This window comes from Eimeria tenella, genomic scaffold, assembly GCF_000499545.2.
Source record: "Eimeria tenella Houghton genomic scaffold, Eth_scaff45, whole genome shotgun sequence".
NCBI lineage: Eukaryota > Apicomplexa > Conoidasida > Eucoccidiorida > Eimeriidae > Eimeria > Eimeria tenella.
The window spans coordinates 233,336-245,362 of NW_013543375.1; the positions used below are offsets into that span (position 1 = coordinate 233,336).

The 12,027-nt window shown below is 50.1% G+C and overlaps 2 protein-coding genes across 2 annotated transcripts; one reads left to right on the forward strand and one right to left on the reverse strand.

Annotated features, from left to right (window-relative positions):
- Positions 1-931: 931 nt before the first annotated feature.
- On the reverse strand, positions 932-2,890 carry ETH_00009995 (uncharacterized protein; the record flags this gene model as incomplete). The annotated part of the gene is made up of 1 exon (XM_013377076.1): positions 932-2,890. One exon carries the CDS (start codon positions 2,888-2,890, stop codon positions 932-934), a length of 1,959 nt encoding a protein of 652 aa, XP_013232530.1.
- A 4,691-nt stretch (positions 2,891-7,581) lies between these two features.
- ETH_00010000 (uncharacterized protein) lies at positions 7,582-11,383 on the forward strand (the record flags this gene model as incomplete). Its single annotated transcript, XM_013377077.1, has 12 exons — positions 7,582-7,627; positions 8,057-8,239; positions 8,696-8,904; positions 9,192-9,266; positions 9,472-9,520; positions 9,636-9,718; positions 9,930-9,956; positions 10,049-10,107; positions 10,337-10,386; positions 10,556-10,643; positions 10,740-10,819; positions 11,214-11,383. 12 exons carry the CDS (start codon positions 7,582-7,584, stop codon positions 11,381-11,383), a joined length of 1,119 nt encoding a protein of 372 aa, XP_013232531.1.
- Between the last annotated feature and the right edge of the window lie 644 nt (positions 11,384-12,027).

Here is a 12,027-nt window from a genome sequence, read left to right on the forward strand (position 1 = left end):
ATGCTGCTGCTGAGCTGCTGCAGGTGCAGAAACTTGGGAATCGTTAAGATGCAGCAGCCAGTACTCCACTTGCTACTTGGGCGGCATCAACAGGTTTCCCTTACTTTTGGATTTCTATAGGAAGCAAAACCAGCATGTCAACTGGAAACCTTGGTACAGGTGACAGGCGGAAGCCAAAAAAACAGTACTGCAGAAACTCCACAAAGTTACCAAGTGCGCATCAAGGTCTCGTAAGCAGTTTGCAGTCAGCGAGGATATTGCGTGGCGATGTATCTTTCTAATCAAAATGAATTGGAAAGTATGCTCTTAGTTTCGCTGACCGGGGGTATAGATGACTTCTTAGCCTCAGCGAAGCTCAGCGGTGCAACTATACGTGACTTCCATTCAACTGAGACGCCTTTTCGCATTCTCGCCACCTACTACACTTTTGTCTATTTGAAATGCTCTTAATCCGCGCGAGCTATTTCTCTTATGAAAATCTGCATACTGCTCCGCAAGAAACACTGAGTGGCGGTCAATGCAAAACGAAATGAGACATGAGCTCATGGCGGCTGAAGTCCAGCCGCTGAAACTTCCGACAGCCTTTTGGCGTCTTGGCTACGACGAATACTGTGAAGGCTGCATGCACTAAAGCGAGAAAAGAAGCAGCACTTCGAGAAAGGCTGTCAAGCGCTGCATGCACTAAAGTGAGAAAGAAGCAGCACGGAATCTGAAGAGCAGCAAAAGCTGAGGCTTCGCTGCGCGGAAAGGAAAGGCATTTTCCCAAGTTTCATCTTGGACAAAAAGGCACAACACTTTTCGCTGCGACTTCCCGTTTCTTTGGGCGAACAGGGGCGCAGGCTAGGCGCGCGAAGCATGCACTCGAGTTGCACAGCAACTGAAGACGAAAACTATAACTAAAAGAACTAAACTCTGCAGCACGTGAAGGCGTTCACGGCTCGCCCTTCACTGGCTCCGACTGCTTTTCGCTGTCCTTCCTGCGGTGCTGGGCCAGAGTGTCGCGCATGGAAGCAGCAGCAAAGCGGGCTGCGGACACGAGATCTTCGGCGTCGACCACGGACTCCGCGCTGCTGAGCATTTCCATCATTTCTTTGAACTGTTTGTGGTCCCCTTGCATGCATTCTGCTTCCCGGGAGTCGGGATCGAAGGGGTGGGCGATGTAGTACGCTGCTGCCGCCACCAGGTGCTGCGCGTCCTTGTCCAGAGCCCTCACCAGCTCCCCCTCCAGCAGCAGCAGCTGCGACTCTTCTTTCTTCCGCACCAACTCCACCGAAATCTCCGCCAGCCGCCGCAGACTCTTCAGTGCAGCTTCGGGGCTCCTCACTGACGGCACCGCCTCCACGAGGCTTTCCGCCTGCCGCACCGAGCTTTCCGTTTGGCTCGAGATTTCCCGCAGCCTTCTCATCAGTGCTGCGGAAATGGAGGAGCCCACGTGCTGCAGACCTCTCTTAGAGTTGCGGTTGCTGCGGTTGCTGCGGCTGCTGCTGCTGCTGAGGCTTTGGATCTTCTTGCGAGCGTCCTCGAGGGCTCTGCGCACGGCAGCGGCGCCGGCGAGAATGTTCTCGTGGTGGCGGTCCGCCTCTGCTGCAATGGCCCTTTCGCCGCTTCTTCTGCTGCTGCTGCTTTGGATTTCGGCCGGAAGGGGGGGCAGCGCCTTGGCTTCGTTTTTCAGGTTTTCAAGAAGGCTGCTGGCTCGTGCTGCTGTTGCTTCCAGCCGGTCGCTGGCGAGGGAAATCTGCTTCATTGTGACGCTTCTTCGCACTTGTTCGATGTTGGCGCGCAGGTGCCCCAGCAGCGTCTCCAGGTCTCCGGAAATTTCCTCCATTCGCTGGAAAACAGCGTTTGCTGCAGCAGCAGTTTCTGCTGTTGCTGCTTCCTCGGCCAGCTGCATGGTGATGTTCACCAGCCGCAGCTCCGCCCCCACCTCCTCCAGCACCTCTTCGCCCCTCCGCAGCTTCACTATCCGCATGCTGTCGTAAGCTCTGTCTCGAATTGGAGTCGCGAGAGCTTTCAAGTGCTCCAAAGATCCCGAAAAGTGCGACAGCAGCTCGAGGTCAGCAGCAGCAGCAGCAAGCGCGGGGGTGTCGGCCTCAGTGTGGAACTGCTGCGCTGTCTGTACACCGTGGCTCACCTCTGCAAAGCTCGACTGCAGCTGCGCTGCAGCTTCCGCCAGAGAGCGATGGAGTTTGAGGAAAGTGAGCGCTGTGTCGTTGCCTTCGAGCTCGTCAGCGACGTCGATCACTTCGAGTTCTCCGTTGTTCTGCGGGGGCGGATCGCGCACCTCCAGCTCGGGGAAGGAGCCCTGCTGCTGCTCCTGCTGCTGCGCGAGAGCAGCAGCGCGCGCCACGGCCATGCTTTGCAAACTGCTCAGCGCCGACACCAGGATTTCCGCCCCAGCCTCCAGCTCTTTTGGATGCACTTTTGTTCCTGGCGGCGGCACCAGCGCCTCAGCGACCTTCAGCAGCTCCTGCGCCTCCTCCGTACCCAGCGCTGCGGCCAAACGCGCTGCTGCGGGAAGCAGCTGCTTCATTGCTTCCACTCGCTGCTGCTGCTGCTGATCCGCCCCCCCGGCAGACTCAGCTTCTACGTGGGCTGCTGCATTGGAACTCGGCAAATTCGGGGATAGAAACGTGCTCTCTTCTGGAGGGATCTGGGGTGCATCCAGTGCGAACGCGCTGCGGCTGAACACCAAAGTGACCATGGACACGAACAGAAGCCCCGAGAGCCCCAGACGCCGCTGCAAAGTGCACCTAACAGCGGAACCCGCACAGTAAAGAACATTTTGCGAAGTAGCTGCGGCTTTCGTGCGGAAAGATCTGCCGCGGGCTGCCTGTCCGGCACGCCCTGCGGCGGCCTCGGCTGCAGTGGTGGCTCGAGTGGGTGCCGGCATCTCTGTGGTTCCGTACACCCTTGCAGTTCCCTCAGAAACTCTAGAAAATCTGAAAAGCTATTTGTGGCCCGATGGAAATGCCCTAGGGGGGATAAGGCGGAGGCGCTGGAGGGGGCCGCCGCTACCTTGGGGTGGTTGCGTGGAAACAAAAAGACCACAACACCTAGACACTGTGGACTGCCCGCACAAACTTAGCAGCGACGGAAGTAAAAAGTAAAAAAAAAAACCGAGGCCCGGAGAAAACTTATATTAAGCAAAGTTCTCGAAACAGAATTAGAAATAAGAAAACTAAGCCGAGACAATTTCTGTCTCAGCTTGAGAGGCTACGAGCGGTCTTGTGGAGAGTCTTTCAAAAGCTACGCATCAAAACGAAAATTAAAGTTTTCCAAAGAATCAATTCAGCCGATAGCTTTTTACTTTAATAATTAAAGTGACGAACGCTGAAGTCTGGCAGCGATCGTAGACACCAGTGAGAGCGGCTGCGGAGGCGCAAGGACCGCCAGGAGGGCGCCCCCCTCCTTGCACACAGCCACGCTGCCAACAGGTACAAAAAGAATGTGCATTTTAATATATGTTTACCTGAGACACAATCATAATTTTGTTTTCTGCGAAATCCGAATTCTAGGTAACGTAGTTTGGCAAGCTGTGGTTCTCCTGGTTTGTCCAGGCCACACGAAACTGGTTGGCTTGTTGAGTGCACTACGCGCTGCATTTCTACTTGCAAATCGCATCCATTTCTACTACAATTTGATCATATTGTATTAATTTTCAAAATCTTGGATCTTCTCGATTAAGATCGCTGCTTCTTGCCCTGTCGCTTCCTCTGGGACGGCGCTGGTGGCTAAGGTGTGTCGTCACCGCTGGCACACCCCTGTGAAATAGTGCTAGTTGAATTATTCAGAATTCTTGAAAGGCTCCAATGACTGCAAAACTTTTGGATAAATTTCTTTGTCCACATCAGCAGATTTCCCTGGGCATTCCTGCCGTTCATTAGGGGCGACTAAAGGTAGGCAGAGCTTGAAGATTGGCTTGCTCTGTTTTGTATAAGGGAGCGGTTTGGCCTTCTTTTACGCAGATTAATATCTGAAGCCGTTAAAAAACATGTTACTGTAGTGTTAGGCTATAGTTGAAGAGTTCACAAGCGCCTTAACTCCAGCACGTGGGCAACGAAGCATAGGAATACAGTTATGCGAATCCGTTAGGAAAAACAGGCCGATCATAAAAAGAGCCAAGGCTCGCTAGCCAGGCAAAGTTAAGTGAAGGCTGAAGGCCACAACGAAGTAGTGGGGCCTCGTTATGTAGAGTCTGTAAAATCTTTTGTTTCCGATTGCTGCATATTCAGCTTTCCTCAAAGAAGACCCACTGGTGCCTCTCTAGCTGCTCCGCGGTGACCGGTCCACAGGGATGCCCGAAAGACAACATTTAAACGGATTCCTTTTGAGCGATATTGTAGTAGTCCTCCGAAACAGCATTTTAGTAAAAGTTTGAGAAGTCCTTTAGCTCCCTCGCGCAATTGCCTTCACAGCGCTCCACAAAGCTGCATTGGCTCCGAAGAAAGAGGAATTGTAACAAGAAGAGACTTGCAATTCCCTGCAATGAAGATTTTCTCAGAGTTGTAGACTTCTTAGGCACCCCTTATATTCACAGCAAACAGAGGTGAACTTCCCAGTTCACGAGGAATTACCCACAGCTCGTGATCAACTGGCTTTTTCGAGAATGATCCCTTGAAACTGCACAAGAATGCTTGAGCCTTGAAGCGGCAAAGGTAGCGCAGCATCCTTTTCCTATTGTACCCTGCAGTAGCGCAGTCTTATTTATTCTCATCCATCTCCTAAGACTCCTAAGAGTATAGGGTTCGTGTGCGACACTTTGAGAACACAACAATGTAGCAAACAACCCTGTTCCGGACTTCCAGACTTTATTTGCAAATATATTTCAGCCTTAAGGCGATACTTCCTGATCTATTTATAACTTACTTGAGCTGATACAGCTTTAAATTTATGTGAGCGCAAACAAAACGTATTTGCAAGCAACACGACAAAACCACAAACTAGGGGAAGTGCTGCCGGGATAACTGCAGTGCTGGCAATGCATCAGTTACTTCCCTGAGTGTCCATGCCATATGTGCAACTTTCCTAAACAATTTCTGTGTCTCTGCAACCCAATAAATGGTTTTGAACAAAGTTCGCGTTGTTTCCACGAAACAACAAGCTCCCACAGAGAACACGCCCAGAGCATCGCACGCGCCGCCTCTTCAGACTTTTGATGCGTCGCTCCAGGCGTTTTTGAAGGCATATTTAGGTCAACAGGGTGACTAAATTAAAGTTCCCAAGCGACGTTAGCTACCCTCTTCTACTGTGAGCTGTTAGCAGCCTCCTGTCTACCATGGTGGTATGGCGAAGGCGATATGTCCTCATCCCCTCACACACTTGCACACGAATTTGACGCTGCTTTTAGTACTATGGCTCACTGTAAAAGCCGCAAAGCTAAGCTACAATATCTTCAATAGCTAGACACCCTGAAAGCCCCTGAATGTCAGTCTGTACCCTCAACGGGCACTAGGCACCTCTGGTGCTCCGCGGGGACAACTCTGTCCTGAAGTGAAGAAATGGCTAATAAATATATATTTTGCTATTCTAGGCTGCTCGTGTACTCCTTACTGAGTTTAGTCTTCCCCTGTTCGACATCTGCACATCTGTTGCCTCTCCCCATCGGCCCACGCAGGCGCAATACACGCCGGGCCGTTACAGCTCTATCTATCCAAACTCTGTCCAGGATTCGCAAACAGCAGACAAAGAAGTGGAGGCCTTTACGATAAAAGTTGCTGCTCTTGCTGCACCGTGACGCCAACCTCCAGAGTTAGGTACATGGCATAACGCGAGCCTGGAGGTAAAGGGCTTACGCAAAAGTAAATGACCCTTTGCTAGCGTTGCAAGGATTTTAAAGTGCAATTTCAACTGTTTTGAGTAGCAGCGGGCCAACTGCCGCCGTACTGCGAATGCTATCTTCCGATCTTGGCAGGTGACCACGATTCGTGAGCCTCTCAATCATTGCCCAGGGATCAGAGGAATATTCAGAATGTTGCAGGCTTGTAGTTGAGGCTCAAATCTAGCTTCGAATAAGTCCCAAAGCTTCTTTAGTCGTTTTTCCGGATGCATGACAATTTGGCATGGAGAGCTGGACATGTGCAACTATGTTTGACAACGCAGTTGCATTCTTAAGAAATAACTTGTCGAGGGAAAACGCATCGTTGGGCTGGCAGAACCCTGAAGCACCAATGAATTTGTTCATGAGAGCAAAGTTATAAAGAATCCAAAAGCAGTAGCACATAGTTAGCAACGACGGTGACCGTGATAATGCAGTGCAAATTTGTTCAAACAGCACTAAGGTAGTCAGCTAGGAGGAGGTCTGTAAACTCGCGAGCCCCTCGCAAAGGCAAAAGAATCCAGAAAAAACCTAAAGGTTCCTTTTTGTGGCTTTCACTACCTTCTGGCAGCACTGGAAAGTCCAGATGTCAAAACTATTTCAAAAAAAGTCTTGTGTCAGCCATACAGTGCCCTGCTTAACCGGGACCATTTTGCGGCTTCGCAGCTCCCCAAGCGGTTTTAAATGCGAGACATAATGAGAGAATCTTTCTGCAAGCAGGACATAAGTACTGTCATAGCTGTGTAGCTCCTCTCTCTTAACATGAGCATTGCCCGGAGAATGAATTATTCCACAGCTGGTGCGTCCTACTTCATGGTTGGACTGCATGCATGCCTAAAGGCTCCATAGAGCCTTTTAGTCCCTTAAACAATATGATTTAGCGTAGGCTCTCGTCCCTTCCTGTGCCACCTCTGCTAAGCGGAATTGCTGGCATACTCATAAAAGGCATGACTGATGGCCCAAATGCTCCGTGGATCTTCTTGTTTCTATCTGTGGCTGATGACAGTGTTGCCTACAGCATATATATGGCAGCTTGAAAAGAAAAGTGCAGTAAGGCGACAGAGCATGTAGTGGCTGGGTTAGTTGTGGAGGCTTGGAGTGCCATTGGTCCAAAGTGTGTCACAAACACTGACTCGGGAGAAAAGAACTGGACAAGACCTGGAAACGCTTCTCAACTGCGGTATTCTTAATTTTCAGTGCACTAATACTAAAAGGAAGACGGTGAACAACAATGTAAAACGGTTGGCGCCACCCAGCTGCTTGTGGGAACACGTTGGCTTCGCCAGTCGCCTTTGCAGAATGTACGAGGCATGTATTGCACCATGTTTTCCCCCAGAGTTGACAAATATCATTACATTATTTAGATTTATATCCACTTTCCACCCCGCTACAGCCCAAACTGCTGCAAATAAAACGAAAAGGCCTAGAAGCCACTGAGTAGACCATGTTAACAGGGGCCCCAATGAAGGGCCCCAGAGAGCGACATCGGGTTCGGTTGTAATAGCTCTCTCCCAATTCCCTCAGACTGCATTGCTGAAATACCTTTTAGCTCAACGAAATACACTGAAAGCATTGCCGTTAGATGTTCCTGATCTGCGTACGGCAGTAGGCTTGGGAAGCTACTGTGCCTGTCGGCCGTCGCCCTGTGGAATTGTTCTGCTCCTTGACTCTGCGTCTCTATGTGTCTCCAAATTATGATTATCAGGCCTGTAACTTGAGCGACTTTACTTACTACCTCCACGAACGTACCATAAGCACACTGGCAAATGCAGCGCTGTTTCGTTCCAGCGGTCTGCCTCAGTTTGTGCGCACGTAAGCTTGTGTGAATGCTTCCCTCAAAGCACTAAGTGGCCCAGTTAGAACAGTTCTCCTTATTCTTGGCTTACAGTCTGTGCGCTTTCTTCAATCTCCCATCTTTTCCGGCAAACTGTGCAACAAGGTGCGGGTCTCTGGATGTTACAGCAAGCGAAATCAAGAAAAAACTGCCAGCGTCTTGCGTTTCCCCGCATCCTACGGCAATACAACACCAGCAAGGATTTTTACGCTCGGGACCGAACATAGCTCGAGTTTCGTTTTCCACGTTTTGCACTCAAAAGACACCGCAGGTAGGCTGCAGGTGCAGAACCAGATCGGTACAGCGGGAGTCTACGGCCTTGCATTTGCTTGGTGGTATTTTTCACACTTTTCAGGTGTATCTTCATCTTGGAAAAAGCAGTGTCTCGTGTTGTCTTGGCGACAAAGGCTCGTTTGCCCCTCAATTCATTTCTGAAAATCTAGGAGCAGCCGCCGACTCGATCGCAGTTGAGGCTTCCGCTGAGTTCGCGTCTGCTGCGGAGAAGGCAGGAACGCCTGAAGTCGTGCAGCCTCGCGCAAAGAAAATCCAAAAAATAATTTGGGACTTCCAAAAGCTCTTCATCTCCTACGGTAAGTCCGCATGCGTGTCGCGATGAAAGCCGTTTAGTAACGATTGCTATTTGCCTTAGCACCGTTAACGCGGGTCTGCAGATGCACTTCTTTTCGCCGCATGTAAAAGACAAAAGGACAAGCTCAGGCAAGGATGCCAGCTTTACTTTCTCGGCCTCTTGCCTCAAGGTGCGCGGGCAAGCGTGAGGGTTCGAGGGTTAGAAGTAAGGGTCTAGAGCTAGGGGGCCGAAGTTGGGAGCTGCTTATAGCTTTGATCTTTAGACAATACGCAGACCAAGCTAGAGCTTTTAGCAAGGGGCGAAGAGCATCACTCTGCTTTGACTAAATATGCTCTGACAGAAGCACCAAAACGACCAGCGTCAGCTACCATAACGATAGCATTAATAGAGCTGCACAAGGGAAATGCTGTGTTAAAACGACAGAGTAATTCGTTTTTGCCTCTTTTTACTTCTTCAGTTATTCTCGCCGCATTCGTAGGAGACAACCCAGCTGTTGTCTTCAACGTTGAAGCCGCCACAAGAGAACAGGAATCAGCAGCAAACGTATCGGGAAAAAACGATGGGGAAGCGAATGGCCCTTCTGCGCGCGTCGTTGCGTGGCCTTTTGGGGCGCCTGAGGTGTTTAGAAAAAACATTGAACTTCAGAAACTCGGCAGCGACAAAAATGTAAGTGCGCAGCTCTAGTGCTAGCAAGCCCTCTGTCATAGCCAGGAATCGCCTCTTGGGATCTAGTGCAGCTATGGCCAAGCATGCTTTAGGCTCCCGTGCTTTTTATTTGTTACCCTTGATGCGTTGCGTTCAGAAACATCCTATTCCCCTAACTAAGGCCTTCGGCTTGTTCTACCTGAAGGCAAGCCTCTCAGTAGACGCGGGAGTCAGAGTCTTCTAAACCATGCGTTTTCTTCCTTAAGCATTCTTACTCTCTGTGTTTGCAGTATTGCTCCGCTGTTCAGGATGAAAAGCTACACAATTCGTTGTCTCCAGAGCCATCAGAGGCTCCTTTCACTCCTATGGCATCCTCCCTTCCGGTAAAGCTGTAGTTTCTTCGACTTCGAGAGCGCAACACTTGCTGTGTACTGCTGCCTGCAACACTTTTTGTCTTTAACTAGTTACGTAGTTGCTACTTAGGCGGAGGTGCGACCGAAAAAAATGACTTGAATTCGGTCGAGCCCCCAAGTATGGGTGTAAACTCGAGAAAATGGACTGCCTATTTTGTGATCGACGTGCGAGCAGGATTTCGCGGTTCAGCCCCTACATAATGACATTGTTGCAGTGGTCTGGGGTAAGCGGAAAGTGGTAAATGTTGCAGCTGATTCCCGCTGATTGCCTCTTTACATTCACCCCAATGCAGACTTATGAGCTGACGCAGCAGTTTCTGCTGCTGTGTTGGCTGCCAGGGACCCCTTCTTTTTGGGATGCGCTTTCTATTGATACAGTTGGCTCTCTGCTTTTCGCATTTCTCCAGAGCAGGGACAGACAGGTTGGCTGAACAGCAGTTTGAATCGTTGCAAAGAATTCGTTTACTCCTCTGATCTGCGCTTTAGATCACAAATGCAAGTGGGAAATCATGAAAAAGAACCGCCCAAGTCTTCTCATCTCACTGGGCTCTCTTGGCAACCAAGGATTCATATGCAGTGCAAGCTTTGCACTTACTGCTTTTGGTCTCAGCAAATGTATGCTTGCTTGCGCAGGACACAAATGAATCCTTGTCGCTCCATGTGAGCCTTTCCCTCACCCGCGATAATCCCCATCTAGTTTCTCTAGTGCTTTGAACTGTATTTCGGGCCTTCTACCTTCGGTTTTATCGCAGGAGGAAGCCTCGGAGTTTCTGCTACGGAAAGCCATAGTACAGGCTGTCACCAAAAACGAGTAAGCAGGCTAGACAGAATGCGCACTGCTTTAAATGCCGCGCTTGTGAAATTCCACGTTTGGAAACAAGAGTTTTCGGTAGGCAAATAGAGCGAGGCAAAATCCTTCCGGCAGCGGTCGCCTGAATTCGTGTGTGTCTAGCACTTTAAAGGTGAAGCGGAGCGAAAGTCCAAATTCTGTAGAATTATTTTTTCGGCCAATAGCTGCTTTTTGTCAAATCTTGTTTCAGGGAAGCTGTCGGAGAGCTTCTATACCATCCTGCCGCTCTTCGCGCCGCTGGTTCGTTTGCTCACTTCAGTGTCTGCCCCTTAAACAAAAATAGTTTGAGTACACTTTTCTACTGCGTGCGGCAACGCCACATTCAAAAGTATTGGTTAAGAGCATTACTAGAAGAGATCCGCTTGTGGGTCAAACGCTGTGCATTTACGGCCAATACATTAACTTTCAGGCCTTCCTCACTGGAAAGACAGTCGTCTAGAGATAAAAAGACGAGCTGCCCTAGGAAACAGGAAAGCCGAACTGGAGCTAATGAAGTGGTAAGGGCGTTTAGTGAGTCTACAACTTCCTCCACTGGCTGAAGAACTGCCCACGCTGTCTCTAGCACCTAAGGTTTTGTGTGAGTGTACGCTCAGTGTTGTGGCCGCTCAAGAAGGCCATTTAAACAAAAACGCTCTCGCATTTGCTTTATCTCGTCAGCCGTTTTTTGAATCGGGTGAGCAGCCGGGAATGAGCCGCATCAGGCTTTGGACATGCCTCCACTGTAGTAGAGGACTCCTGTCAGCAATACGTAGGAGACGACTCCCGTCAGCAATCACTGCTGTACTTTCAAGATGCAAATGGACACAAGAAAAGTAATGCAATGAGGGTGAATGCATAATTTTCTGTGTCTCAGACATGGCTGTTTTGGTCCTGCTCCTTTCACCATCGCAGTAAATCGGATGAAATAGTCGTGAAGTTGACTGGACATCGAGGCGGAGCAACTCGAACGCGAATAGCACTCCAAAGTCATCCAAGCCGAACAGCACCTGGCTGAAAGTGACAAAAGCGATGAAACCAAAGTAGCTACGGAAGCACGCGCCACGCAGACGCATTGCTTTCGTGGGCAGGTGAAGGGAAGCAGAACCAGAACCCCAAAACGGTGACAGCACCTGCCCACCCTGAATCCCTACAGGGTTCCACCGAATTCCTGTTTGCCTTTCCTGTCGATACGTTTACCATCAACTGTCGATGCAGCTTGGATCCTAATGAGTCTCTCCGCAACAAGGCGGCTGAATAGTGACTCTCAATGATGCAAATGGTACTTCAGACTGGGCCAGAAAAGCAGCGCCGCACCCGTAGTTACTTGACAATACCCGGCTTCTCCTCGGCTGGGGAGGTAAGAGATAGATCAGCGCTGCAGCTTTTTAATTCGGAAAGTGGGCGCCCTATCGCTAGGTTGCGCAGGTGCATTGGGTCGGGACAATCCAAACGGTACACCATAAAAAATAACAGAATCGGGAAGCTCTAACCCCCACAAAAAACGTTGCCTCGGGCACACCTGTAGGAAGAGAACCAGCAGCAGACCTGTCTTCGCACTGAGTGCCTGTAGAGCTTTCAGGCGAGAAAATCCAGGTTGCCCGAAGTGAACCTGTTGCACCGAAAAGCCCTCAGAAATTCATGCGAAGAGGATGTCGGAGGTGATCATATATGAACAGGCTGGAAATATGGAGAAGAAAAATCATGGGGAAACGGCGACTAATAAACAGATATACGGTTACCGTGGCCACGTTCGAATCTTCTTGCGTCCGGCGTTAGAGAGCTCATGCGATGTACCCTTCTGGGTGTGAAAGTGACGGTTGCTCGACAATCTTCCCGAAGAGTCGCGCGTAAAGCAACACACTGCAGTTCATACAGACTGCTACAGTTGGAGAAGATCGCCCG